The 27,083-nt window shown below is 43.7% G+C and overlaps 3 protein-coding genes across 3 annotated transcripts; 2 read left to right on the top strand and 1 right to left on the bottom strand.

The window, feature by feature from the left end:
• Positions 1-10,069: 10,069 nt before the first annotated feature.
• LOC128709017 (uncharacterized) lies at positions 10,070-11,504 on the bottom strand. The gene is made up of 3 exons (XM_053804001.1): positions 10,739-11,504; positions 10,497-10,677; positions 10,070-10,418 (listed from the first exon to the last, which is right to left on the bottom strand). The coding sequence occupies exons 1-3, from the start codon at positions 11,502-11,504 to the stop codon at positions 10,070-10,072; spliced, it is 1,296 nt and encodes a 431-aa protein (XP_053659976.1).
• An 11,415-nt stretch (positions 11,505-22,919) lies between these two features.
• LOC128708604 (BLOC-1-related complex subunit 7) lies at positions 22,920-23,237 on the top strand. Its single transcript, XM_053803584.1, has one exon. The coding sequence runs from the start codon at positions 22,920-22,922 to the stop codon at positions 23,235-23,237; it is 318 nt and encodes a 105-aa protein (XP_053659559.1).
• Positions 23,238-23,826: 589 nt separating this feature from the next.
• LOC128707999 (uncharacterized) lies at positions 23,827-27,048 on the top strand. Its single transcript, XM_053802954.1, has 4 exons — positions 23,827-23,992; positions 24,066-25,925; positions 26,070-26,778; positions 26,847-27,048. Exons 1-4 carry the CDS (start codon positions 23,827-23,829, stop codon positions 27,046-27,048), a joined length of 2,937 nt encoding a protein of 978 aa, XP_053658929.1.
• Positions 27,049-27,083: the final 35 nt, after the last annotated feature.

Here is a 27,083-nt window from a genome sequence, read left to right on the forward strand (position 1 = left end):
CTGTCGATAGAACGCTATCTTATCGTTGCGCCTATTTCACACCACCCCATCACCATGCAAATGGAGAACACTGACTGCTCAAGAACATGATGCACCTCCCTACCCTACGCACGCACCCACTAATGGACCCACCAGCCGAGGAGCAGGAAAAAAGTTATGATTAATTTGCGCTTATCACAGCGCACAGATTTATCAGCATTTTATTAATGAAGGTCGTTTGCAGGCGGGTTTCGGAACCACATCCTCCCAGTACGCGTGTGCAAACATTCGCGTACGGTCGGACTACCGTGCGCGTTATCCACGCTCGACATTCAACCCGACTAACGCCATCGGAAGTACACTCACGGTGGGAAATCACCAAAACGCTAAGGATACAAAACGCTAAGGAAAGAAGGCCAACAATACCCCTGAACTGCCGGATGAACCATAAGTCAATCGTCAACATTTTCGTTAGTGAACATATCGACCAGCGTGTGGCGGCGAACCTTTTTCCTTCGGTCGGGTTGTTTGTCGGCCTGGCGCCCCAAAAAGCATCCCAGGTACCACCGGCGACGTTTATCGGCCCATTAGCAAAAAGCGCTGATCGATGAGAATTAGCAGAAAATATATCATATATGCGCATATATGTGCGGTCCCACACTAAACGATGACCGGGGAGGTTCGTCGCTTAGTTTATTACCGTGCCGCGAGACTTTGCGAGTTTTGCAAGGAATAGGCTACTACTCGCACACTACACCTCGATGGTTGATCTATGATGCGCAGCAGCATATTTAATCGACCCAACGAATAAACGATGCGCCTGGGAAAGAGTAGAAAAAGAAGAAATCACACACACACACACACACACACACACATACTGGTTGACAAATGTGGCAAAGCGGCTACAACGGACTAACTGATGTGGCGCGTCAGCAATTAATCAGCATTAAGGTGCACGACAACAACGCAAAAAAAAACAAGTGTTTAGCAGCTTCATCAGCTTCAACAGCGACGAAAACAGCACACGCAACTGAGAAAATAAACACATCATGTGAGGTAAGCTTGTTAAAAATATCGGAATTACTTTATAATTCTACAGTGCGGCACATCCTATGCGCGACGCACACAACAATTCTAGCCAGTTTTTGATGGATGATAAACATTCGGTAAGATGAATTGGGATGCGTTAACGTCAACGTTGTGGATCATATTAATACTTTTACGAGGCAGAAGTTTGGATCTTGTCTGAGAGTGAACATTTTCTTCAATTGCCATAAAATTTAACAAGGAAATGAGATAATGTTCATACTCTGTTAAATTTGAAGATAAATATATAACATCTATATCTGAATATAGAATATTACTTCAGCACATCCTATTGGCAAACTTGGTCCAGAATCTGGTCTTCCACTCCGGACTATGACTGACCTCCGTCAGGTCACTTGATATCTTCACTTGATCCAGTCAACGAGCTCACTACGCTCTTCTATGCCTCTTGTCGAACGCATTGCTGATGAGCACCTTTATGGTAGGGCATCAATCCGGCATCCTCATCATGTGTCCTAGACGGTGATTCATGGTGCTTCTCGATCAGGTCCGCAAGACTTAAAGCACGAAAATGTCACAAGCGGTGGCGTTCTCCACCCGTATCATAGAGGACTACCAGACGTACTAGAGTGCGATATATTCTGTATTTTGTGTCTTGATGGAGTGTTTTGTATCATGGAGTTTTGTGGTGTTATATAGTACGCATGATTCTCCATAACAGTGCATTTCCAGAATACGTTGTTGAAATTGCTGACAAAAATTACAAACGTACCAATATAACAGAACTACTCTTCTACCATCGCCATCACCTGATATTCTTCTCCTTCGACGTTTGAACCACACGGTTTGAATCTCCGGCAAACAAGTACTTTGTCTTCGTCGCATTGATCTACAGTCCAATCCTTAATGCATTGTATTTATTAATATCCAAAGTGAAAATAACATCAGATTTTGAGAGGTAAAACAGGTAGCTCAAAAAGAATACTCACATACGCCTCTGAGATAAGGACTTTGTCCAAAACTGACGAAGCGCTCTAAACCGCGTTCAAAAAGAAGATGCTGAGAAGGGTGTTTAGCCCCGTGTGAGTGAAAGGACAACTAAGGAGCCATACGAGGCGAGTTTCTAATTCCAATGATGAAAACCCATTCGACCCCCAACAAGTCAAATCAGCATGCTATCTCGCTCTCCCCAACTAACAATCATATTTGACAAGTTGGTCATGTCATGAGAATGACACCGGACGACCCAGCACTTGAAGTTCTTTTAGGTCTTACACATGAACAAAGAAGGCGTGGTAGACCCAAATTGAGATGAGGTGACGTCGTTCATGCGTCCGTCAGAAGTGCGAGACAACGGATTGGCTGACGAGCCTGAAGCGCTCGTTCGTGACCGTTTTAGAGGACTCCTATAGTAGGCCAAACCCACGAAGCGGTTGTGTCGCTTGATAAGTTAGTGTACAGAGAGTCCTTAAGATACATTAGTACAGTGAACGTCGGAGATTGCGGGAGTTGTATTCCAGATTCCAGATGTCGTCCCTTAGTTATCCCGTATCCAGGTGCCGTATCCGTGCTAACAGTAATGAAGCCGACGACATTTAATTGCTTATAATATTGCAGTTACCGTTTTGAGAGCCTTTTTGAAAGTACAAACTATTCAAAAACATTAAAAAAATGAAATAGATCGACGACTGCCCGAGGATCAAGATCGGGGAAAACACGGCAAGCAACACAAAAACCGTCCCCATGCATAAGTTATTGCATATCGCTTGTACCATCGCATCGCAGATCATTATGTAAAACACTTCGCTACATACGTTTGCGACACTTACAATTCATGCAAAATCACGCCGTTCCATCATTAACCGAATCAACCGGCATCGGCCACGGTGAAATACTCGTCATGTTCAACGCCACCAGTAACATCACCTTTCACAAGAATTTCTCATACAGTTTTTTTTTTTCGTTTCTGGCGACACTGTCGGATAGGCGGTAGAAAAAAAAACCCGCTGGCAGAAGAAAGAAAAACGATCATACACTTACATAACGAGATCGTTATTTTACATCAAATTGGAAGTGGATTTCCCCACTTCTGTTGTCCGGCAGCACCCCCTTTGCCGGTCACGATTTTCTTGTACATCAATGTGAAACGTTGCAGATTTAACGGCGCATTCTACGAAAAAAATGGGAATTTAGGCTACCATAATGCCACCGTACTTTTTGTCTAATATTAATACGAACAAATTGTTTGATTTGTGGAAAAAAGCGTACAACTTTGGCATCGCTTCAACGCTACGAATAGACAATGTTTGGATGGTTGTTTTGGTTGGCCTGCTTGAAACATTAATTTATGAGGATGACATGATTTCATCATACGACTAAAAATTTTATCACCTTCCATGTAAAAAACTAAAACGATATTAATGCATCAATTCCGATTGGCAAACGATCATTTCCAATCCGATGCGCTGCACATCACTTCCGGCCGCATTCAAGTCACCATCAACCAACCGATACGATGTCCAACAAAGGTGAAGGTCATGATGCGATACTGCAACGCCCCTGATTAGATGCGTCGATCACTTTTCGCCTACTTTTACGATGCACGCCGGAAAGTTCATCAACCCGAGGCAAGATAAGGCGTCAACTTCCGCACACAAAAACCGAATTAGCTAACAGCAGAAACCTTTCAGAGCTATGGTTCAGTTTTTGATTTTTTTTTCGACCAAAAAGATTAATAATCGACAGTGGATGGTTCGGATGGAGCTTGCATGCCATGGCGAACGGTCGGTGCTACCACTTTGGCAAGGCCACTAAAGCCTCCCGAAATGGCACATAATATTAGGATTATCCTGTGGGGCAGTTACTGACATAGTGCGGGAATTGTTCAAACCGCCACCGTGCATCAACTTGCCCTTGTCTGTGCAAACGGAGGAGGAGAACCGATTAAAACTGCTAGATCGATGTTTCACCTCCAATTTTCACGAGTAGCTCAGTGAATATTTATCATAATTGCATACTTGGCGGTCGCGGTTAACGACTCCACGCAAGCCAAGAGCTTCATAAAGATGCTTCCTTCTGAGCTGAGGCAAGACTTCCCCCGTATCACACGTACTATCATAATCCACACTAACTTGAGCGGGTTTTAGTACAAAATTCCACTCACCCAAACAGCACTGTACGGTTGTGTGCGAGCTGCTAAAGAACGTTCAATTTCGGTCGATTTAGATGAGCGCAACAGCACCACGGGAACAACGAAAGCGATCGCCTCCGATACGATTTCCAACGCGCTCCGGATCGGATCGACTAACGCTGGACCGAAAAGGGGCAATATTAATTCCAATACAAACGAGACGCGAGAAAGCCGCCCCTGATTGTGCACCGTCCGCGGGCAAAGAAAAGGAGAGTTTGCGTGTTTCGAGAAACACTTCAGGGATGGGGACCACGCAAGTGGCAGGCAGGGGAATCCGAAGGGAACGGGATGGTAAGAATTATGCAAATGAAGCTGATAAACATTTTATTGCTTTCGCATAAGCTTTCGCTCCGATCTGTGGCCGTCTTTGTTCCGCACCGGCGAACGGTCGCCCAACACTCCCGCAATTTTTTCGTTCTGGCATGAAGGGGTAAAACGGCGAAGAAAACATCACCATCATCAAATAAAAAAATGCCAACGCGAAGAAGTCCGACCGGGTCCGGAAAGCTAAAGCACAACACAGATTCGCAGCCCAGCATGACATCATGCTGTGCACGGTGCGGCAACATGGAACAGCATCATCGTGCGCGGTAACCTCCACCTGCACCAGTCGCCCTGACCGGCGGTACGATTCCCCGCAAAAACAGGGAACCCTGGTAAGGTACCACGAATCCCGGTACATTGATCGTGTAAAATCAATTAAAGTAACATCCGAACAACCGATCGAAAGAAGTCAAGGAAAACGGAACATCCAATGGCCGTTGGTTGTTACCAAGAAAGCACCACCGGGCTGGGATTGATTGTTTTGTGGCGTTTGACAATTTATGTTATCAACCATCAGCCCGTGTCCCGATGTGTCCCCATCGAGCGAGGAGAAGCGAAAAACGGTCGACAGGCAGAAATGACCGTACCGGACGTAACGATTTGCTGAAATCGACATCGGGAGACAATTTGGCGACTGCCAAAGGGGACTTGGATGGTCCAAAGGCTCGTTCGATGCCTTGTCGCTTTTTTTTTTGCTTCCCTTTTGTCAACGCTCTGCAACATTAACAGATGTTGCGTTTCATTTGTAAAGAAAAGATAAAGCTACCTAACTTATTCGTACTGCTTCAAGATTAGCGTATCGGGGCGATGAGTCACCCGTGCGAAGCGTTTCAATTGTTTATCTTTTGCTTATATATTTTCGTACAATAATCCAGTCCTGTTATTGGTTTACGTTTCGTTTAACGTTCCGGATCATGTTCAAGCCAAATTGAAAATATTTTTCATCGCACTGATTTTACCAGGATTAATTTTTACAATCAGCGGTGAAAATCCTCAAGAAACACAGGCTCACATTTTGGGGTTCGCATTTATAAGAAGTCAAGCGATGTCACTTTAACTTCAAAGTCCTCCCTGGCTTAGCTCAAACGTCTTTTGAGATGTATTTCAAATTTTCAAAATTTAGTGGATCACGTCACGAGAAAGACACCGGACAACCTACCACGTTATCCATATCCCACCAGTACTAGCTCTAAAATTTCTTAAGCATTGAAATGATCAGACAATTAGAAGTCAGAACTCCACGAATAATGTCTTAAGCTTGGTGTAAGCTATATTTCTCCACCTTTTTTACTCTCCTTTATTATAAAATAAATCAGCATCTGATTCAATAACGTAAACTATGCAGTGTACTAAAAAAATACTAACTCCATAACTCCACAATTCCCAAATTCATCGCATTTTCTCCCAGGCTCTTGTTTCGGTGATATCCCATTTGTGGCTGAAATACCGGTCCTGCTGTTCCCGCAAAACTTCCACTCGGCAATCAACCACCAACCGGGTGATAAGAAGCTGTCAAACTGGCCGCCAAACCGGCCGGAAGAACCAATGGAAGATTTGCGGGTGAGATACAGATCCCGCAAACTTCCTTCCCGCCCCTCGGGAGAGGAAAGTCTGCGTGTGTTAACGATTTTTTCAATAAAACTTCTGCGAAACGATCGCAAACACACGAGCGACACAACGGCGATAGAAGGAAGGTATCCAATTCTTGCCAATAGCCGAAACCCATACCCAAACGCCACCTCCCACCCCACCTCGTGTCCCGACATCCTCTTTCCCTTCACCGGTTTCCGCTTGATGTGAAGCTGTGATGATGATTATTAGAATAAATTTGCATAAGATTCGCTTCAAAGCATCTTCAGCTTCTTTCTTATGAGCACCGATGATTTTTTTTTCCAAAAACGTGATGTTTTGGAGAGTAAAACGCGCAAACAATATCAATAATACCACCAGATCATATCTGGTTCCATCCCTGCCTGTCCGCTGTAGAGGGCGAATCACAGGAACGCATCGAGCTGAACATTGGTGGGATCGGTTTGGAGGATTTTTTTGTTTGTGTACAATTGGTGACATATTTCCCAGCTAGCCGATAGGGCGGCAGATGTGTTGCGTGCGCTTTTTTTTCTTGGTTCGTTTGCCTTGTGTTTGCTGTGGTGTTTGCCTACGTCATTCCCTAGCAGGGTGGAATACCTTACTGGCCGGTTTGAGATCACATTTGGGTCATCTCGATTGAGTTTTTCTTGTGCTCAGTGAATTATTCTGCTGCTTTGCTTTCTCCGGCTAACCTTTAATCGTGTCCAACAGAAAAAATTAACCTCACAAATAATATCTGCTTGATTTTCCTACATACTGGGCTTTTATCTACTTCATTAATCGGTCATAATTTTGTACACGCTCACGAGTACACTGCATGATACTATTATTTTGCTGTCAAATCACAACACGCCCCAATAAACCACGATCAAAAGGTTTGTGCGGATTCGACGATCGGGTTGCATTGTTTTCATTATCGCATTTCCTGCACACTGACAGTTTGCGTTTGCGCATTTCTTCTCGTAAACGGTCAGCATCGAAACCAATCACTTCTCGCTAAAATTCCCATTCTGGACGGTGAAGGTACGGTCAATCCACGGTGGCCACTTGCAAAACACGCCCCGAAAAAATAACAAACCTTCCACGAGCCCATGAAATGCACTCGCCCAAGGGAACATCCATTTATTACGTAACGCTGATAGGAAAGGAAGGGAGCTAGTACCAGCGTTACAATTACCAGCGTTAATACGTCGAAGGAAGGAAGGAGTTCAACTATTTGTTACGTAACATACAATAAGATGAATTATAGATTCCCACTTTAAGTGTTTTTCATACAAATTCCTTGTTGATATTTAAAAGCCATGAATCTCGGTCTTGATACCTTCCGGTGACCACTCAGACGTTTTAGATTCAGATTTGTAGTGGTGGATCCAATTTACATACACTGTCGACTCATAAAAGAAGTATTGTGCTTGAGGAGATCTAAGCAGTCTCAGCATCCCCGAGCGTTTAAGCATATATCTCCACACCCTGTATAAAAACTACTAACATTGTAGTTCATACTATAATCATACAGATTATAGTACAGGGCAGATCATACTATAAGTTATACAATCGCAATTTTGCTTAGCTTTGTTAAATATGTGTTTAATCGGTAAAACGGTTGGTCAAAAATGTGATGAATAATGAGTCTGATGCAAAAGATGAATGCCAAGAGTAAATTGACTTTATCGTTCCATCAGTATATCGATGTAACCGACGAAATGGTGAAGATCTACTTGTGGAAGGTATACATGAACCAAATTTGGACAGTTGGCAATCACCCAGACAATAATAGCTGGAAGTGCTGATAAATAAATTCGTCCACGTTATTGTTGTCCTTGTTATTAATGGAGGACATCAATTTGCGTGGGTACTGTGTAGTGTAAACTCCCAAATGTTCTACTTTCTCGGTTGACGATCAACGAATGGGAAATGTTTTGGAAGCTTCAGTAATTGGGGACGAGGATACGAAGTGTCTTCAGGAAAATGATTTTTCATCAAAAACCTGGCCCGAATTCAGTTGACCTGGTCCATGCCTTCTATGCCAATTATATTTAAGAAATAAATGGATTGGTTGAAAATTTACGATATTTATGAAACGCAGTAGATCGATCGATCGATCGGTTTTAAAATCGTTTCAAATTAATAACGGCGATTTTTTGGCAAAATGGAAATGGCGTAGCTAGTAGAGTTTACTAGACAGAAAGTTTTGTTTGATTTGCATTAGTCAAAACGTGATGCATTTGAATGGATTACTTACATTTCATTTTTGTTAACCAAGGGAGAGAGGGTAAAAAATTGTATTTTTCCCTTACGTAATAAATGGATGTGCCCCTATCGGGTTCAATGTTTGCCGTGACCGTGTTCGCTTGCATCCTACCCGGTTGTCTTGCATGCCACGCAGTACAATAACAATTCTGCACAATCTGGAGCAGCGCAGCCTTCCGAAAGCTTCGCCACGAAAGAAAGAAAAACATCATGGAAAAGTGCACCCCTGCAGTTAAAACAGTGCATTCGAAGGTGTAGCGACTCACGACGAACAGGGGCCGAATACGTAACATCGGTGTAGTGCGAAAGCTGCAACGAGTCAGGCTCTTATACTAAAGGCTCCCAACAACTAAAGATACCCTGCTGCTGTGAAGAACGGAAAAACAAAACTTAAGCAAATACCCAGCGATGGTGCCTTTCGGATTGCTGATTTCGGGGTGTGTTACAGAGTTCCTCAAACCCTACGCGGTCACTCAAAAATGCATTCAATATAACACGAACATGCAAACGCGTAGGGTGACTCCTTTACGGTCACCCGATGACATAATACATATCACTTGCTCACCGGTGCTCACTAATTGGTGGCCAGTTCATTATACAATCGAACACGACGAAATATCGCAAATTTAGAATTTGTAGAAGAAAAACACCATCAATACAAGAAACAACATATTTCATGACACATATGCATTCTACCCGATGGTATGGTCGCATTTTACCCCGAAACCATCTTCATACGGATAGGTCAAACGATCTGGAATGGATCACATTATTTCAAGCTTTGCTAATTGCTTCTTTGACCACAAAGAACAACCTGTACCCAGCATAACAGGGGTTCCAGGGTGGGCGAGGTGGTGGAAAAACTTCGAATTGATTCATCACCATCCTCGATTCCCTTTTATTTCCAACCATCATATCGTGATCATCATCATAAACTTCGTCATCTTCATCATAATCTTCAGCCTCAGATGGGGGACCTGAGACCAGGTGAGGCGAATTCGGCGGCGTTGGGAGAGCGGTGGCACAGGGGGGAAAGAGGGAACAAATTAGCAAAGGCGGAATCGTTCCAAACCGGCACCGGGGACCGGGGCGATGCTAATTGGAATAGTAAAGACAACTTAGAAATGCCACCAACGTCGCTAAGGATGCAAAAGTCTCTCGCATATCAGCTTCTTTTACGGACACCCGAAGGAGGGACACGCAAGGAGGAGTAAAGTTTTTTTGGAATGGAAGGGAACACATTACGATACGATCTTCATCAGCAGGAAGGAAAACCCGAACCGTTTCGATCGATGACCCCCGCGAGTTTTAAGACTTTTTGATGGTATCAGACCAGCTGGAGACGGGAATCAAGTGGGAGATTGCATGCGATCGCTGGGCGAATGAACCTGCCGGAAAACAAGAACACCACAAGAAACCACGCCAAAACCAGTACCATTTTACATTTCACCCAAAACCGTGGTATTTGTACGCTAAGTAATCTTCACCAAAACCTCATCCCAGTGTGCCTGCTGTGCCAGGTGTTAGCCTTGTTTGATTAATTAATTGGTATGGATTGAAATTTTACTACCCCAGGGCGGGAGACAGCGCGAAATCATAAAAGACACATTCGCAAAACAACGCAATAGATCCTACGCTTTGTTTAGGCCGCCTGTTGGACGAACTTCTTGAACACCTCGCGAATGATGGCTAGAAACCGACGCGATCGATCACACGATACAGTGCGTCGTCGGAAGTGCTAATGGCTGGCGGGATCAGGTTGACGTACTCCCTGAACACGGGCTCGGCTCGTAAAAGTCCCTCGAGACAGCGTGCCTCGAGTGACTTATCCATCCGGCGAGAATGCTCAAAAATGGTCGCAGCCAGTCGTAACTGCTTCGTCAGCTGGTCCATCTGTACGGGATCGGCCTTGACGTCTTCCTGTTGCAGGATGGCAGATGTCAGATAGTAATGCCCCCTATTTAGCGAATGTTCGGCGGATTTTGTCATGCGATCGACACGGCGAAGCATAGCGTCACATTTCACCATTTGACCGAGCCTGACAAGAATACATTACAAGGGAAATAATGGAAAATTATCCTTTTAGAATTTAACACATAGCAGCATCAGAACTTACTTGTGATACGAAGTTGCCTGAGCTAAACCAACGGAACATGCCAGATCCGGCATGCCTCCATCAAGCTCAGCTTGTTGCAATCCGTTGCGATACATCTCCAAAGCCTCCTCGTGACATCCTTTTCGGGCAAGAAAATCTCCAAATGCCTGATACGATTCAGCCAACATTGACGTCTTCAAAGCTATAAATAGACAATAAATTAAGCACACCTCCAAACATTGTTTTTATACATGAGAACTTACTTTTCAGTGCTGCCTTGTGGGCGTCCCGTATGTACTGTTCCGCTATCCATGCTGGAGACTCTGCCGTATCCTCTGCAAGCTTACGATTGCACACAAACAGTAAAGTATTAATGGCGATTGACAGCTTTTCGCCGTCATGCTCGTCCAACGTTTTCCAATCTTCCATATCGTCCGCGCCAGAAGATCCCAGATCTGCATCAGCCTGCTCCAACAACTTCATAGCCTCCAGATGTCGTTTCTGATCGATTTGAAACTTTGCAAAATAATACCTCACCAGGGATTGGATCTTAACGCGCATCTTTGGACAACAGTCAACGCATCGGTCGAGCGCAATCATGTAAAACTGCCGTGCTAACCACCGTTTCTCGTGATCCGGTTCCAATTGGCGGGCAATCGCTAACAGTGCACTTACTTCCTGATCGAACCATTCGTACTGTTTGTTCCTTTCGGCATCGGCAAGCGCGCCACCCAAATAGTTGAGCAATTTTTCATTATTCCGAAGCCTTCGACTTTCTACCGACGCGTAAGACGTGCGGCCAACGTTTGCATCTTCGTACTCGATAAGATGCAGCAGCAGGAATGCGCCATTCACAAAACCTTCCTCGTACAGCTCACTGGCTATTGCTTCGTAGTATAGAATTCGTGCCCGCCGGACATCGTTCGCGGTAAGTTTGGGTACTTTCTTTCGCAGCCGTAGCTTTATCTCTGGCAGGCTCCCGGCGTAGGGCGTCGTTAAGCCGGGTCGAACTAAGCTTTGGGATGACATTTTAATGCAACGGGGCTGGACTGGTTGTGAGGCCAATTTGTCGCATGCAAAGGTCACTGTGATGTATTGATGGTGGTGCATATTAAACATTTCGTTTGCTGGAAGCAATGCCAACTTGGATTTCCTCTCTCTCGTGTATAATGAAGGTGATTGACGAAATGGCTGAACAACATGAAACATAAAACTGCCCAGTTCAAAATCTCTATAAGTACAAATACAAATCATACCCGAACTCTTTGTATAAAACGAGTTAGATGTGAGTACCCTCAATCAATGGAATAATTGCTTTAGAACTGGCAATTAATAATCTTTTTTTTTCTTTATCAGCACAGCAGCCTCAAGAGGTTCTAGATCTGCCATTTCTGGCTTTTTATGACGTTATTCACCCATAGCTAGATATAGTCCGAATAGGGTTTTGAACCGGTCTTTTGGTGTGAAGACCGACGTCGCTACCAAAACACCACCGAGCCGCGCAAAATATAGACCAACAGCCAGTAAATGACGTTTAAATACCCTGTTGAACCATTACAATCAGGAACTAATGAAAGACATCATCTGAACTAGTGCCTGAGAACATAAGAACTTTTCGATTAATTTCGATGAGTTTCGATGAATCAAACAGTCCTATCGCGGCGTTGTCCTGCTTCTGATAGGACGTATACGTACATTTAGGAATCCTACAGTGACATACTCATTTTTAAAGTATGAATAACCCTGTTCCAACCTTGCGCATAATTAAATCACCGAGTTGTACACGGTTACTTCAAATATTGTACTTGCCAAATTCTAACTCAAACTATCTGCGACACGGCAAGGGTCACTCACGAACATGACCGTTTTCGTCCCTATAAGGATGCATTTCCAACACCATGCTTTGCTGTTTGCAAATGTTTGTGCTGGACGTAGATAACAAAAAAACCTTCGCCAATTCACGAACTACAATGGAATTAGTGGCACAGGCAGCGCGAACAACGACTCGCCAAGTCTCTGTCACTGTCAAGGGTACGCAAAACCTCCACGGTCCGACAAGTGCAAAGGTGAAAATGACAAAACCTCTTCACCTTATCCTCCAAAATGGTATGCGTATCGAATCGAATCAAACGCGTCTGTCATCAAAACGGACCTGTTGTGTGCGGTGGCGGCGGCTCGTGCCTCCGGACAGCACGACGAGCTCGCAGCATGCATCCTATTAACACTCTCGAATTGTTTCCCCGTTCCGTGCGGGTATGTGTTTGGAACGCTACGCCTCTGTCCGTGTGACTTCCAACGCGACAGCTAATCATTTCCGCCAAGGTTTCGGTTCGGAAATTCAACGACCAAAGGCGTAGCTCCATCTGGGGAAGTGGTCTGAAGTTCAAGTTTAAAGCAAAAGCCACAATCGAGTATTAGCGTGTGCTCCACACTGGAATTCATTGTACCATTGATGAGGCTCATATGGACAACCCAAAATCGAACTAATAATCGTACCACTTCAGTAGTACGAAAAAACCTTCCCCAATGCCAAAGTCAGCGACAGCTGCCCGGGCCACACTCGTCCACAACTCGCGCCGAACTCCAAGGACCCAGGATCGCGACCGGTGAGGTACGGTCCAGTAAAATCGCTCACCAGTCGTACGAATCATTAATCACAGATCAATACTACCACCACTTGACTCTCCGGACTCCCAGCACCACATCGGACCTCCTTTCGCTCGTAGGAGTAGCACCGCGGCCCAATCATTGTCGTGACATAATATGTTTTCAATTTAGAACAAATTAACCGAGCCAATTTCCGAACGGAGCCATATGTGAGCACGATTTTTGACGGCCACCCCACCTAGTGACGACCTTCGCGCTGGCCGATGTCGTTGCGTTTGGGGCGATTCAAGGGTTCCATGGCAGAAGGAGAGATTTTTCACAACCTACCAAGCAACGTCCAGCGTCCTATGCACACATTCGTACGGCGGCACATTCGTTTCCTTGTACATTCCCACGGTTGGGTGCCATGTTCCGAGTGTGTATGTGTGTGTGGCTCAAAATCGTACACCTCCAGAGCGTACTGGCGGCATCCCGCCCGTGCATAATTGATCGGTAAATTCATCGAATGACAAAATCAGCGCACCTTTTTAAGTTAAATAGGCCAGCACAAGTGTTTCGCCATTTGCCGCTTCGGGTCCCCATCTGATACGGCGGCATGGCAAATTGCGCATGGTTAATTGATTGATTGTATTGCATTGGACAACACGATACGCCTACTGATGTGGACTAAGTTGTCTGGCAGGAAGATCTAGTACAATAGATAAAAAGGTAACGCACCCAACCAAATAGGTAATTGCGCTCAGCGGGAAGGTGAGCTTTTCATTAATATTAATATAATCAAAATAAATAGTTATATTAGCAACTTCAACCTTCTTGTATATTAAGATTCTAAACTATTATGACCTAATCATCTGCCCCAAACGCAACGTGATTAATTAGCACCAAGCAGGTAGTCTACACAACCGCATCTTTTTCACACCAGTCCTCCTCTCCACCTGATCGAATCGATAAATTCTCCCAAACCAGGAAGAGATCCCATGGTTAGCTTGCAAATGCACCGAGACTTCCTTATGATTTATGGTCCACGGTAAACGTGATTCTACCGGATGATAATCTTTCTCCCTCATCGCACTTCCTGACCCACCAAGCAAAGGCGTTCCTCGCAGATTCCGTCCACCCGGGAGACGAAGATCGGCTTCGGCTACCCAAGGACGCGACATTGGCCGGATGCACAAGTGCTCGTGGCCGCTGCATCAAATGCACCTCGCAGAATACAGATTCACACACCCCCCACACGGTGATGGAAAGATTTATGTACAGAAATAAGCGTATGTTTGATTCGTTCACCGGACATCGATTGTGTCATGTGGTGGGGACTTTCGAGCGGAAGACTGGTGCTTATTGTAATTGAACGCTAACATTTGATTCATGGGTAGTGATTATAAGCACGGCTATAACTGTAATGGAAGTAATTATCCTTAGCACTGATGATACTAAGTCAGCTTACCAATAACATAACCAATAACCATTAACAACATTGTAAATTTTAAACCTTTAAACGACACAGAGAATATCTTTTAGACTCCTAATTCTAATCTATTACCTGTTATGAAAATTTATTGGAGTAGGATCATCAATGGCCTTGCAAATTGCACAGACCATGGAACTTAGTATCCTTAGTTTGAGGACTTGCTCTTTATGAAATTCCTGCTTTACTCACTTGATAACTATGGCGGTACCACGATTGGTTACGATTTTTGCACGACAAGATTTTTCCAACATCCAAGCATTATCGGCTTATTTTAGGTCTTTATTTTTATGGAATAAATTGTCCGCCATCACGGCTTAACAAACAAAGTTCTTAAAACTAAATCCTAATCGTAAGTTAATGGGATAGCCTTTCCCAGGAGAATAAGGGATGGAATAAATGAATAGGATGCAGGGATTACAAATGGTTTTTCCTTATGAAAACGGTTACGAAGGGTTTTTAAGGAAATATGTTTGTGATCGAACATAATAAACAGAACATTCAAGCATCTCATTGCTCTCAAAGTCGGATCATGGGATGCATGAATTCATGCAAGCTGGAACAGACTGAGAAAGTCGTCACGTATGCAACCGGACAGGATATAAAAGTCCACAAAGGACAACAGAGAAGGAGCATCAATATCATGCAACAAAAGAGTGGCGATAAAAGTGACATCCGCGTGAAGGTCTCGGTGAGGTGAGACAATTAACAATGATCATTGTATTCTGATATTGGCATATTCTTGGCTTAGTACAACATGAGTGAACATGAGACTCTGAACTCTCTCTATTCTGGCCATATAAGCGCTAACGGCAGGAGCCCAAATCACGCTGTCGTAGCTGTATAGAGCCCGTAAACAGAAGAGATCGTAATGATCATAGGATGGACAATACACCATTCCAAGGAACTTCTTGGCTTCGGTTTATTACCATTTTGAATCAATTTTTTATTCCATTTCTTGACGGTAATAGCCTCATCTAACCATACTTCTACCATACCGGCAGACAACTACGTCACAATTCGAGTAGGTCGTATTAATTTCTTGTCATAGGTGACAAAAGGTAATTTAGGAACATTTATTGTAACACAGATCAAGGTCGTTACACTTACACCACACTTCTGCTCAAAGTAGATATTTCTCAGGTGACAGGGTACTAACGAAGTTAATTCAAAAATAATACAAAAAGAAGTGGACTAAGAACGCCACCTCGAGAAAACTCCTCATAGATTCACATATTCACCAGCGAACTATCAACTTATTTTAACCTTGAAGGATCTATTCGTAAAGAGACGTTACCAATAAAAACAGGAAAGGGTCACCGATTCCTATATTTTAAAGTTAAACCAAATGAAGCTAATGAAGGAGATCGTCGATAGGTCTTAGTATGTCATTTTAGAAATTGCGAATCGCTGAGTACTGCGGACTGCTACCAAGATGTATGGTGTATAAGGTCTTGGAATTGTCCAGCTTACGTGATAATTTTGGAGGCTATTCTATCTTTGTTTCAGTTTTTCTGATTTTTTAATTTAAAGATCGGTTCTGGACTCCATTGTTTATTTGGTTTAGCTGGACTCTAACTTCTTGGCATAACGACCTTTTAAGTCATGCCTGGCATTTTTGGTTTACTAAACTTAACCGGATGATCAGTTCTGCGTATGGGGAACTTTGTTCGAATAGGATTTTGGACCGGCCGTGCCCTGTGAAGACCGTTACCAATGCACCATCGAGCTTCTTGGCTGAACTATTAAGTTAAGAAACTCGTTAAGAAACAACCAGGCCATATTGCTTCGTACTTTTTATTCATCAGAAACAGCCAGGCCGTATTGCGGTAGCTTAATCTAAGATACAATTCACATTCGTTTGAAGACATTTCCTTCTCCAAACAGTGAAAGGTTACCTTATCCGAGGTATGCTCGGTCGATTGCTTCGTTTTAAATAGATACAAAAATGTCTACTGCATGGCTGTATTGCTATAAGCCTGATATTTAAATGTTTAGAACAAGAGCAGTTTACCCACTTCGTCTAATTCGTACTCAAAAGAATAAAGGTATGAAATATTCACCATCAGCTTAGATTTGAACTTGTCTGTATGCAAAAAAAAAAATCATAATTCCGCATATCAAATAACATCTTCCAAGAAATAAAAACAATTTTTTTTTTTAAATTCAAAACAATCATTTTTAATCTTCCAACACGAACATTCAAAGTAATCAATACATTTTTCAAAACATAAAATTGTCCTCTCAACCAAGTTCGCGTGCCACTGCTGCTGTCTTTCCAGCAACAACTTCCAGCACCAGCACCATTTTGTACCTCGCCCGCAAAATACAAATCACTGCAAATTGATCAGGACGGCCCATGGCCGACTGTTCATGCCCGGCTGATTGATTATTTAACATTCTTTATTGCTTTTTACTTTACCGGTACATTATAATCACGTACACCAAAAAAAAAAACAGGGAAAACAAAAACAAATCCCTCCACCCTAACCAGCTACCGGTTCGGTGGGGCAGAATTCCGAACCGCTCGATGACAATTTTCTGCCCCATTAGGGAAATTATCTAATATCGTACCGCTTCATTCACGGCTCAATTACTTGCATACATTAAAACGCGATCCTCAGCGGGCATGCACTTCTTTCTTGCAATCGGTGCAAGTGTTTCTTTCGCGCAGCTCCCACCAGGAGATCATTTTACGCTGACATAGATACCAGCCTGTGTTCGATAATAATCACTTTCCACTGTTGGGCGACAGCGAATTGGAGTGCAGGGCCTCCTCCCCGACGCTTATGTTCTGTTGCTATTCTCCTGGCCAACATTTGCTTTCTTTTACCACGATGTCGGACAGTCGCGTTTATGTCATACAAAGGTGCACGCGCAGCGAAAGAAACGCAGAGCTTCAGGGGTGAAAAGCTCATATTTAGTGCAGATAGTTAGAGGCGCAGAATGGAACGAAGAAACACCTCCGTGCGGACTGTGCACGTGCCACATTACGCCACCACACCACACCCGAGCGTTGGTTTGCCCGTTAATGCAACTGCGTGTGCCGCTTGGCAGTTGGTGCGTGGCTATGCTGCTTTTACCCTTCGGCTTCGGGATCCTTTTTCGGTGAAGGTGAGAAATATTACCAACACCACATTAGGCCAGCATCGCCAACAAAAACAGCGTGTGCTGGATTCGCGCACTAGCCACATATCGCACGCACCCAAAATGTGCGCATCGTTGCACACGGGTTCTGCAGAGTGCAACCCAATTTTCTATTGTTGTTGCACCAGTTGGTAAACAAAACGAATTAGTTGCAATTTGTCTTGGCATCGTTCATTTGATGGATGGATCATCGCCGTAGCGCCACGTGGACAGGCACTTGCACATGTTATGTCATATTGCAAACAACAACAACAACCCCATGTAGCTCGGAGCTTTCTGTCGCAGGGAACACATTTTCATTCATATTTTCAATGCAATGCCCATTACCATACGCGAACACAATCTACTTTTCCGAATCGATCGCTTGAATCGGATTCGGAATTAACGAGCGCCGATTTCAATTGAATACAGTCATAAGGCGAAGAGCAACGTATAGGGATGGTTTTTGGTCGTATTTCTTCGGTTCATCGATGTTTGTGCTGCTAAATATTGTTGTCCCAATCGACATTCGAGGTGCGATAGACACCGTAAAAGGACAGCACGGTGGGAGAAATGGAGCTAAATACGGGATTCGAATTGATCCCCGGCGGGGGTGCCTTCGCGTCTGCACGCGCACCCTGGGAAAGTGACACACGTTACATCATAAGAATGTGTGAATCGAGTGTGGGAATCTAACCACCGAATATGAACCAGTTTCTGTTTTCATCGATCAAATATTGAATCTCATTGAATCATAGTATGGAAAGCGTGTTTAGTCGTTTATTTTTTCTCAGCATTTCTTGATTTAATTTGATAGATAAAATATGGTTACCAACATTATACAAAATGTTTGTGTGAAAAGTCCAATTGTGGAACCGAATTAATGGAGGTTTTTAACTAGCCTGATAGTGATTCACTTGTTTTCAGCTACGTTCGAATCTCGTGCCGTTTGCAATGAACCTCGCGCCACTTGCTTCGAATCGCATGCCATTTCTTTCGAATGCGTGGCACTATGATTGAATCGTGTGTCACTACATGTGCCGCTATATTGTCATTGAAAAAAATAATAAAAACATTTTACACATCGGAATTCATAATTCCTTGATAACCAACGAACCAGGTAACTTTGAATTTACATAACTTGTTCATTGGCTGCTTTGTTACTTACTTACTCACTCATCAATCGCTACAAACCGCTTGGCGCGGTCTTGACCTGCTGAACTCCATCCTTAATTTGGGCCTACCTCTTTGGGCCTATCTCTAATTTGGGCCAAGGTGGACGACCTAAAAGAACTTAACGGGCTGGATCGTCCGGTGTCATTCTCATGACATAACCAGCGTACATAACCAGGACATAAGCGGACATAATCAGGAGCCTTGGTGAGTCTAATTCGCTGTACGACAGTGAGGGCCTACCTCTATCCATGTGGACGACCTTAAAGGACTTTACGGACTGGGTCGTCCGGTATCATTCTCTTGACATAACCAGCGCACCGGAGTCTTGGTGAGTCTAATCCGCCGAACGACAGTAAGTTCGCCTTACAGGTCATAGAGCTCGTCATTGTAGCGACTCTTCCATTGTCCTTGCACACATTCGGGGCCAAAAATCCTTCTGAGCAACTTCCCGTCAACCGTGGCTAAGAGGGCTCCGTCAGTTTTGGACAAAGTCCATGTCTCACAGGCGTATGTGAGTACTGGAACTTTAGTAGTGCTTTATATAGTTCCAGCATCGTTCGTAACGACAGAGGATTTGAGAAGTTTCCTCAGCCTGTAGACAGACCGGTTGACAGCTAACAGTCTATCGCGTATCACAACACCAATGTTATTGTCGGCGATCATAATAAGTGCGATCACCTATTTGTATATCACCCGCGGTGGTGCCAACATCAACTTGGTTTTTGCCTCTTTAATCTCCAACCCGAGGTTTTCTGTAGCCTGTTCAATCCTTTGGTTAGCTTCCGCCAAGAAGGAGAGGCGTAAACCAACGATGTCTATGTCATCAGCGTATGCCAGGATCTGGATTGACTTATAGAAGAAGGTCCCCGAAGTTTCCACCTCCGAGTGGAGGATCGCCCGTGGTGCTTCGTTACCAGTTATTTAGAAAATTTCTTCGATAGGCCCTCTTTAGAGCTTCTGTACATGAATGTGTAGTACCAGCGTGAGATATCGGTTATTCATCTCATATCCATGTCTGAGATCTTGGGCTGTGTAGAAACAGCCGTTATATAATTTTAATACTTATTAATACTTGTAAAAAGTGTTTTCCCATTTACATTAGTTTACTTTTGAATTGAAGTCAAACTATTGACTCATTGTTAGTTACAAAAAAGTGATTAAACAACGTTAAAAGAACACCTTTTTTATTAAAACGATATTTCAAAACCAAATCCTTGAGTATTTGACTACCCAGGGGCTGGTCCCCCCGATACCCGAGATACGCAGTTAATGCGTTCCAGGGAAATCCGCGTATCTCGAGTTTCCTCTAAAACATCGTTTATATGTCGTATTTATTCCCTTATTCCCTCGTTATGAAGCACTTTCAAAATTTATATTCTTACGATTATTTCAAGAATAACAATTACATATTATGAGGATTACATTTAATATTGGTTAAATGTAACATATTTTTGATATTTTCAATTCAAAAATTGATTTCTGAAAATCCCGCAAAAACTAAAAAAAAAATTTCAAAATTCCTTGAAATTTTTAAAATCCGCGTATCTCCGAGCCCGCGTAAGTCGAGAACCGCGTAACTCAGATATTGATTGTAAATATATTTTTTCATTATGTCTTTAAATCTTTAATCTTTTCGAAGAACGGTTCACGATTGAATGATTATTGACTTAAATGATTCAAATGATTTTTGAGAGTACTCTACAACTTGTTTGTTACTTGAAGCAAGATAATGCCTCATATGCCTCATTGAATAAAAATCAGATTCAATTGTGATAACTTCTGTTTTACTGGGCGGAAGCTTTACATTACCTACTGGTTATTATTGATATGTATTGAGACAAGAATTAAAATATGTGAACAACTGAAACCGTAACATCTATATCCTTTCCCCAGTTCCGTATTGTATAGGAGAAACACCATCATGCCCTGCACTGGAGTTCCATTCCTTTTCCCCATTTCGGATCCACCAGGAGCCCTTAATTGACCGTGGAAATAATTCAATCACTTGTGGGCACCCTTCTTATTGCCTCACTAATTAATGACTGCACGCCCCATATTGGTGGCCGATTGATCGACCACGTACCACGAATCTATTGAGCCCTACCGAACGGTCCGAGCCTGGTTTGGATGTATATTGAAAAGAAATTTCATAATTACACCTTCTCGACGCTGGCTACCTAATCCTTCCGTTGAATGGAGCTTAAGTTAAAGGGAAGGAAGTAATACCCAACGAAAGTTGGGTAGTCGTGATGCATTCATTAGGCAGGCCAATAAATCTCACCGGCATCACCTCGGTAACGGATTGCAGCAAGTTGAAAGTGAAAGAACTTACGCATTATGAGGGGTTTGATAACACATCGAAGGCAGGCTCCGGTTGGTTAGGTGAAGGTATAAGAAGATCATTAGCCACGAATCATATCAGTCTCAGGAATGATAACTAGCAGCAGCAAAAGGTTACGGTTACGGAAAGTGTAAGGAAAGTATGTTGCGCTCAAATGCGTAACACTGTGATGCTTCTAATTGGGAATTTACGAGACCCTTTACGGACCAAGGAGTTCTAAGCCAGCTGACTTTGGAACATAACAAATGGTTATAAATGTAAATTAATCAACCCATTTGTCGACAGTGTCAAAATAAAAATTTCAATTACCTTCAATGCATTGTCATCCCGCAACTCCAAAGCTTCAACTTTTGCTCTCCTTAACGTTTCCTTTCGAATCTCACCTCGCCACTCATTCATACTTTCACGTGTTGCTCGGCAGTTCATAAATTAGTCTACCGCAGTGTGGTGCAAATTACATCATCACAATTTACACGACTGCTCATTCTCCACACCGGTGCTACCGATATATTTTGTTGTCCCAAAAAGAAAAGAAAACGACTCCTACCTACCAAAACCAAACCGAACCTCTTCCGACGGTGGGTAAAATCAGAAGCAAGCACCAGAAAACTGCATAACCCCAGCGCCAACCAAAGGGATCGGTAAAGCATTCGGTGGCTGTAGCACAACTCACTCAGGATGTTTCTTTTCTTGAGCTTTAGCACATTCCCCGATAGGACCACCAGTTCGCTTCACAGACCCCAAATAGGAGAAAGGGCCTTTCATCAATCATCGAGCATCACTGGGAATTATGTTGCCGCGCGGGACAGATTGTCCACGCTAAATTGTGTTGCGCTCGTAAGGATTGAACCGTGGACCTACCGCGGCATTAGGTGTGTCTATTTATCATCGAGCAAAAGAGGTAACCGTGAAAGGAGTTCAAATGTCAAAATACTTACCCAATTGAATGTAGGGCAGCTTCAGGCAATGCAGCAGCCCGAAACAATCGGTGGCTCGCGAAATGTTTGTACATGATTTTTTTTTTTGTTGAAGCAGTGACCTAATAAATGATGTTCGCACATTCTCACACACATTTAGCTTCTATCCTTTTATTATGCTGGTGCCAGTGCACGGAGTGACCCTATTATAAATGGATATTTTCTATCATGATTCGCACGGATTATGTAACATGATTCAGTTGCAGATATGTCTGGACTTAATCAAATATGAACTGAACATAACGAACAGTCAGCTAATTAAATTGGCAAAATTTAACTATTATGATATGCACTTATTGTACAAAATGGACAAAAGGTCTAATTCAAACATAATAAAAATGTATATCCGCCTTCTCATCGTAGCATTGTGGTTATTGCCTTATTAAAGCTGTCTGTTGTGCCAAACAGCAAACACGTGGTTCGGTGCTTTTCGCACAAATCAAATTGTAACCATGGTAACAATGTTTCCCTTTTTTGCACTACAGCAGTGCACAAGTACCCTTAGCATTTGAGGGTTAATCATATGTGGACAGCAAACTTCTGCTGAGTATTTTCAGCTGTCAAATGAAAATCAACATCAACACAAATAAACACATCAAGTTTGCGTGATTCAGTGAAACAAATGTTCATTTCAATCTGTTTCTTGTAATTTTATCTCAAAGGTATTGTCTTCAACGAAGAACGCATCCTTTCGTGTGTCTAAAAACCATATGTTAAAAGCTGTTTTGCTTCATTTTAGCATCTCAACAATGGCATCCGCATCGAGCAGCAGTGCAAAAAATCTGTTCAGTGACTCGAAGCGACGGCTAGCGGATCGTGTTGCCGTGAACGTGAACAACGCCTCGTCAGTGGCTCGTCAAATAGTGCGTGGATCCAAATCGAACGAAATACTCATGCAGGCCGCCAAAAACTTTGCCTACCACGAAAGCACGGTCGACAACAGCATACAGAATCTCAAGAAAATGGAAATTATTTTCCAACATCTCAACTACCAGTACGAAGCTATCGAACAGGCGGCAGAAAAGTTGGAATACGTTGAGGAACAAGTGAAAGCCATGGAAAGGTGATAAAGTGTTAGTTACGTTGGTTAAGAATGGTATTATCCCCGAACTCCATACCTTGTTAAAAGGCATAAAGAAGCTATCAATAATCACATGACACCGGTCTTTGGGCGAGGTAAATAGCACACAGTTAAGCTTTTTTGGCATAAAAATAGCTTTTTAAAACAGCCTGGTGTTCGATTAGAGTGCAATATACTAATATTTTCCGTAAAACTAGCTTTCTTGGATAACAAAAGCAGCTTGTTATTCGCTGTTATCAAGAATGCCATCTGAGAACGGTAAAAAACTACCCGTCAACATTTGACAACCTTGAAAGTGCGTGGAGCGAAATTGAGGGCCGAAAGAGGAAATTTGGCGAAATCGGGCGAAAATGAATGCGCCAAAAAATAAACATAGCAAGCGTTTGTTTACGTTTGTATTGAGATCACTTCCTTTCGCGCTTCACGCGGCTTGATCACGAAAATGTGTTAATTATATATTTAGTTTAACAATAAAAACTTACGATAACGTTTAAACTGCGTAAAGTGGTGTTGTTGTAGTGTTCGAGAAGGAATTTTATGACAGAGACGCACAAATCCTATGCTCCCAGGTTGCGATGGATACTCCACGGACGGTGAATCGGATGCAAAGGCTTCCTTTAGGTACGCCTACTATGTCCAATAGCAAAAAATCACTCTTCGGAAAAGATGTGGAAGATGAAGCCGATATTGGACCAATGACACCGCTTCGGTTTGGTAGTCTTCGAAGGAATCAGAGAAGATGTGAGTATTTTTATTGTGGATTGTAGTTAATGTGTAGTTTGGCATGCTAATTGTTTCTTTGTACCATTTGCAGCTAACAATGCCCTCAGTAACATCACGTCATTTCGTAACTTGTTCGGTAATGAATCACCGGACAGTGAGCGATCGTTGTCGCCGGATTTTGAGCGACGGTACACGAACAATGGGCGATACGAGCTGGTATCCGCGGACTTTGACAAGGAAAATATGGCACACGCTGTCGATGAAGAAACGCGCTTCTCGTTCAGCAGCAGCATCCCGGAAACACCGAGCAGTCGTCTCAGTGCAGAGGAGAGTGCGGTACTCGATGAAAATAATTCCAACTCCCTCTCAATGCTTATGAACTCGGATCTGAATCTCGTAGAAAAACGTGCCAAAACGCTACACCGTACACCGGGCGTAACGACACGAAGTCATGCCACAAACAAGACCACTCAACGATCGGTGGATCCTTGCCTGCGCAGGACGCAGCAGCAGCATCTTCAGGGTGTGAAAAGAGCACATACTGGAACGCCGGACAACAGTTCGCAATCTCCATCGTACGCCGAAATCGAAAGGAGTGCAGCAAAACGGCCCAACACACGAGCCCGAACGGCTTTGCAGTTCAACGATATTCTACCGATACCTACGAAATCGTTCTACTCATCTGCTCCTGCAGAAAAAAATACTCCCGTTAAGATACACGCACCGATATCGTCGAAATCGTTTTATGCATCTGCCTCATCGCAGCCACAAACGATCGCGATCTCAGACCACTTGTCGCCGGAAAACGAGCGCTCCGTTTCAACCACGCACGAATCTCCGTCAGCCAAACACGCATCTACTTCAAAAACGCCCCGTAAAGCAACGTCCGTGCGTAAGCGCACCAAATCGTTCTCGTCCAATGCACCCCGGCTAGGCCAACGCGGCACAGTGCACAAGATTCGGAAGCCAGTGAAAAAAACTGCCGAATCGCAAACACCGAAGAAAAGAGGCTCACGTAATCAACAAAAAAATCGTGCCATTGCCGGTGGTACGAAAAGTTGTCCTACGACACCGAAAAGCGGGAACGACACGGTGGAACCCGAACATGATGAGATGTTGCACCGGTTGAAGCATGTTAATCGCATACTTCGGCAGGGTCAGAAAAATTTAACTCGTGCCCTATCGATGACGGATTTGAGTAAAGGTGCGCTATCCTGCGAAGAAGATGCTAACTCATCTTCGTCGGAAGATGAAGATTCAGGGTCCGAGCAGGAAGCTGAGGACGGAAACGGAGATACGGGCAAGCGAAAATTTTTCCGCTCGAGTCGAAAATCTCGTTCGATTCGTCGAGTGTACAATCATTTCAATTCAATCGCGATAGGCGTACAGAAAGGTGGCAAACGGAAGGTGCTTAGCTTTCCGCAGGCTCCCAAGCGTCGTCGTATCGGGTTCGAGCAGGATGATTTTAACTTTGAAAACGAACAGCTAGAAGTGGATGATTTGATTAGCAAACTGGATTATGGTGATGGATGCGAAAAGTTGGATTGCGACTCGGAAAGCCGACACCATGTAGCCATGCAGGACCAAAATGATGAAGATGATGAACCGATACCGATCCAATCTAATGTCATCTACCTTTCTGCGGACGATGAATTCGCTTTAGAAAACAATTGTGTTGAGCAAAGTATGCAGCATCTAGAACCGGACCATACGAATGGGAGTATTATTATACATCACAGTGAGGCGGAAGGTCCTGTGGACATCGTAGAAGATGATGAATCCGTTTTACATTCGTGCAGTTATGACACCTTCCCAGCTGTTGGAGAGCAATATACTGGTTTTATAGCGAACAGCAGTACAATCATTATACAACACAACGAGTATCACAGTTCATCGACGAGTTATCAAAATGATAGTTCTATATCCACAACGATCATGAACAGCTCAACAGGTAATTCAACTATTTACAATTTAACCTTGAAGATCATCAAGCGATTAATTAAAGAGCGTTAGACAATCAAGTCATCTTAAATACCTATAAGAATTTAATCAAATGACATTTTCTCATTTATTTTTGGGTTCTCCCATGTTTCAGTGTCACAATGCCACTATCAATCCCAGTGCCAAGTGGACGACACCACACAAACGACCGCTAACCAAGAGGCAAATGCATATTACCCCATTTTCTATTCCGATCGTGTAAAAGAACTTTGGCGACAGGAACGGCAACAAACGGCCACCGAGTCAACGCAAACCGATGTGTTTCAGTTGCTGCGTCAGCAAGATAATCACGGTCGGGGGGCGAAATCAAACACCCAAAGGCGACACGGTGTTGGCCACGACCAGTATCAGATCGATGCCGGGCAGCAAGCGTACGGTGCGATACGATGCAAAGAGTGTGGCCTTACGTACTCGACACACGAACCGGAAGAAGAGCAATTCCATGACGCGTTTCATCGTTCGCAAGCGAAGCTAACATTCACCGGCGGACAAAACGAGCACGTGGCAGCGCAAGTACCGGAATGGGATGTTACCGGCCGGATTATTGTTGTATCGCAAACGGACAGTAACAAACACCTGCTCAGGAAGATACACGGCGTCCTGGAGGTGGTGGACAGTGAGCTTGGTTTTTCCACACAGGGCGAACTGCCGGAAGGTGCTTGCGTCTATCTGGCCATCGCTCGGTCCACCGTGCTGGGCATCTGTGTCGTGCAGCCGCTCCAGTACGCTAACCGAATGATCTGTCTCGAAGGGCTGCACGGTGTACCGATCGATTGCTACTCGTCCGAGTTTTATCCAGCTAGGTAAGTATCTTTTTTCAAAACCCCTCTCCACAACTCCCAATGATTGTTTGTTCTCTCCTACGAACTAGATGCGGCATATCACGCCTTTGGGTAGCGCCAAAATACCGTCGGCTCGGAATCGGACGCAAACTGTTGGGTGCCATCCGGCACCACTATATATTCGGCTACACCATGACGTTGGACGAGATTGCTTTCGGTGCACCGACAGAAATGGGTAAACTGTTTGCGGAAGCTGTCAGTGGACGGAAAGATTTTCTCGTTTACATTTAACTCACATTTAATGTGCCACATTTTATCACCCGTTT

The sequence above is a fragment of the Anopheles marshallii genome, chromosome 2, assembly GCF_943734725.1.
Source record: "Anopheles marshallii chromosome 2, idAnoMarsDA_429_01, whole genome shotgun sequence".
In the NCBI taxonomy this organism is placed as follows: Eukaryota; Metazoa; Arthropoda; class Insecta; order Diptera; family Culicidae; genus Anopheles; species Anopheles marshallii.

Excerpts from the sequence above, each read along its gene's own strand:
- LOC128709017 (XM_053804001.1), bottom strand. The coding sequence starts at position 11,504 with ATGTCATCCCAAAGCTTAGTTCGACCCGGCTTAACGACGCCCTACGCC. Across the intron at positions 10,678-10,738 it reads CCACAAGGCAGCACTGAAAA|CTTTGAAGACGTCAATGTTG; the intron begins GTAAGTTCTCAT and ends GTCTATTTATAG. Across the intron at positions 10,419-10,496 it reads CAGGCAACTTCGTATCACAA|GCTCGGTCAAATGGTGAAAT; the intron begins GTAAGTTCTGAT and ends TATTCTTGTCAG.
- LOC128708604 (XM_053803584.1), top strand. The coding sequence starts at position 22,920 with ATGGCATCCGCATCGAGCAGCAGTGCAAAAAATCTGTTCAGTGACTCG.
- LOC128707999 (XM_053802954.1), top strand. The coding sequence starts at position 23,827 with ATGGATACTCCACGGACGGTGAATCGGATGCAAAGGCTTCCTTTAGGT. Across the intron at positions 23,993-24,065 it reads TCGAAGGAATCAGAGAAGAT|CTAACAATGCCCTCAGTAAC; the intron begins GTGAGTATTTTT and ends TACCATTTGCAG. Across the intron at positions 25,926-26,069 it reads GATCATGAACAGCTCAACAG|TGTCACAATGCCACTATCAA; the intron begins GTAATTCAACTA and ends CCCATGTTTCAG.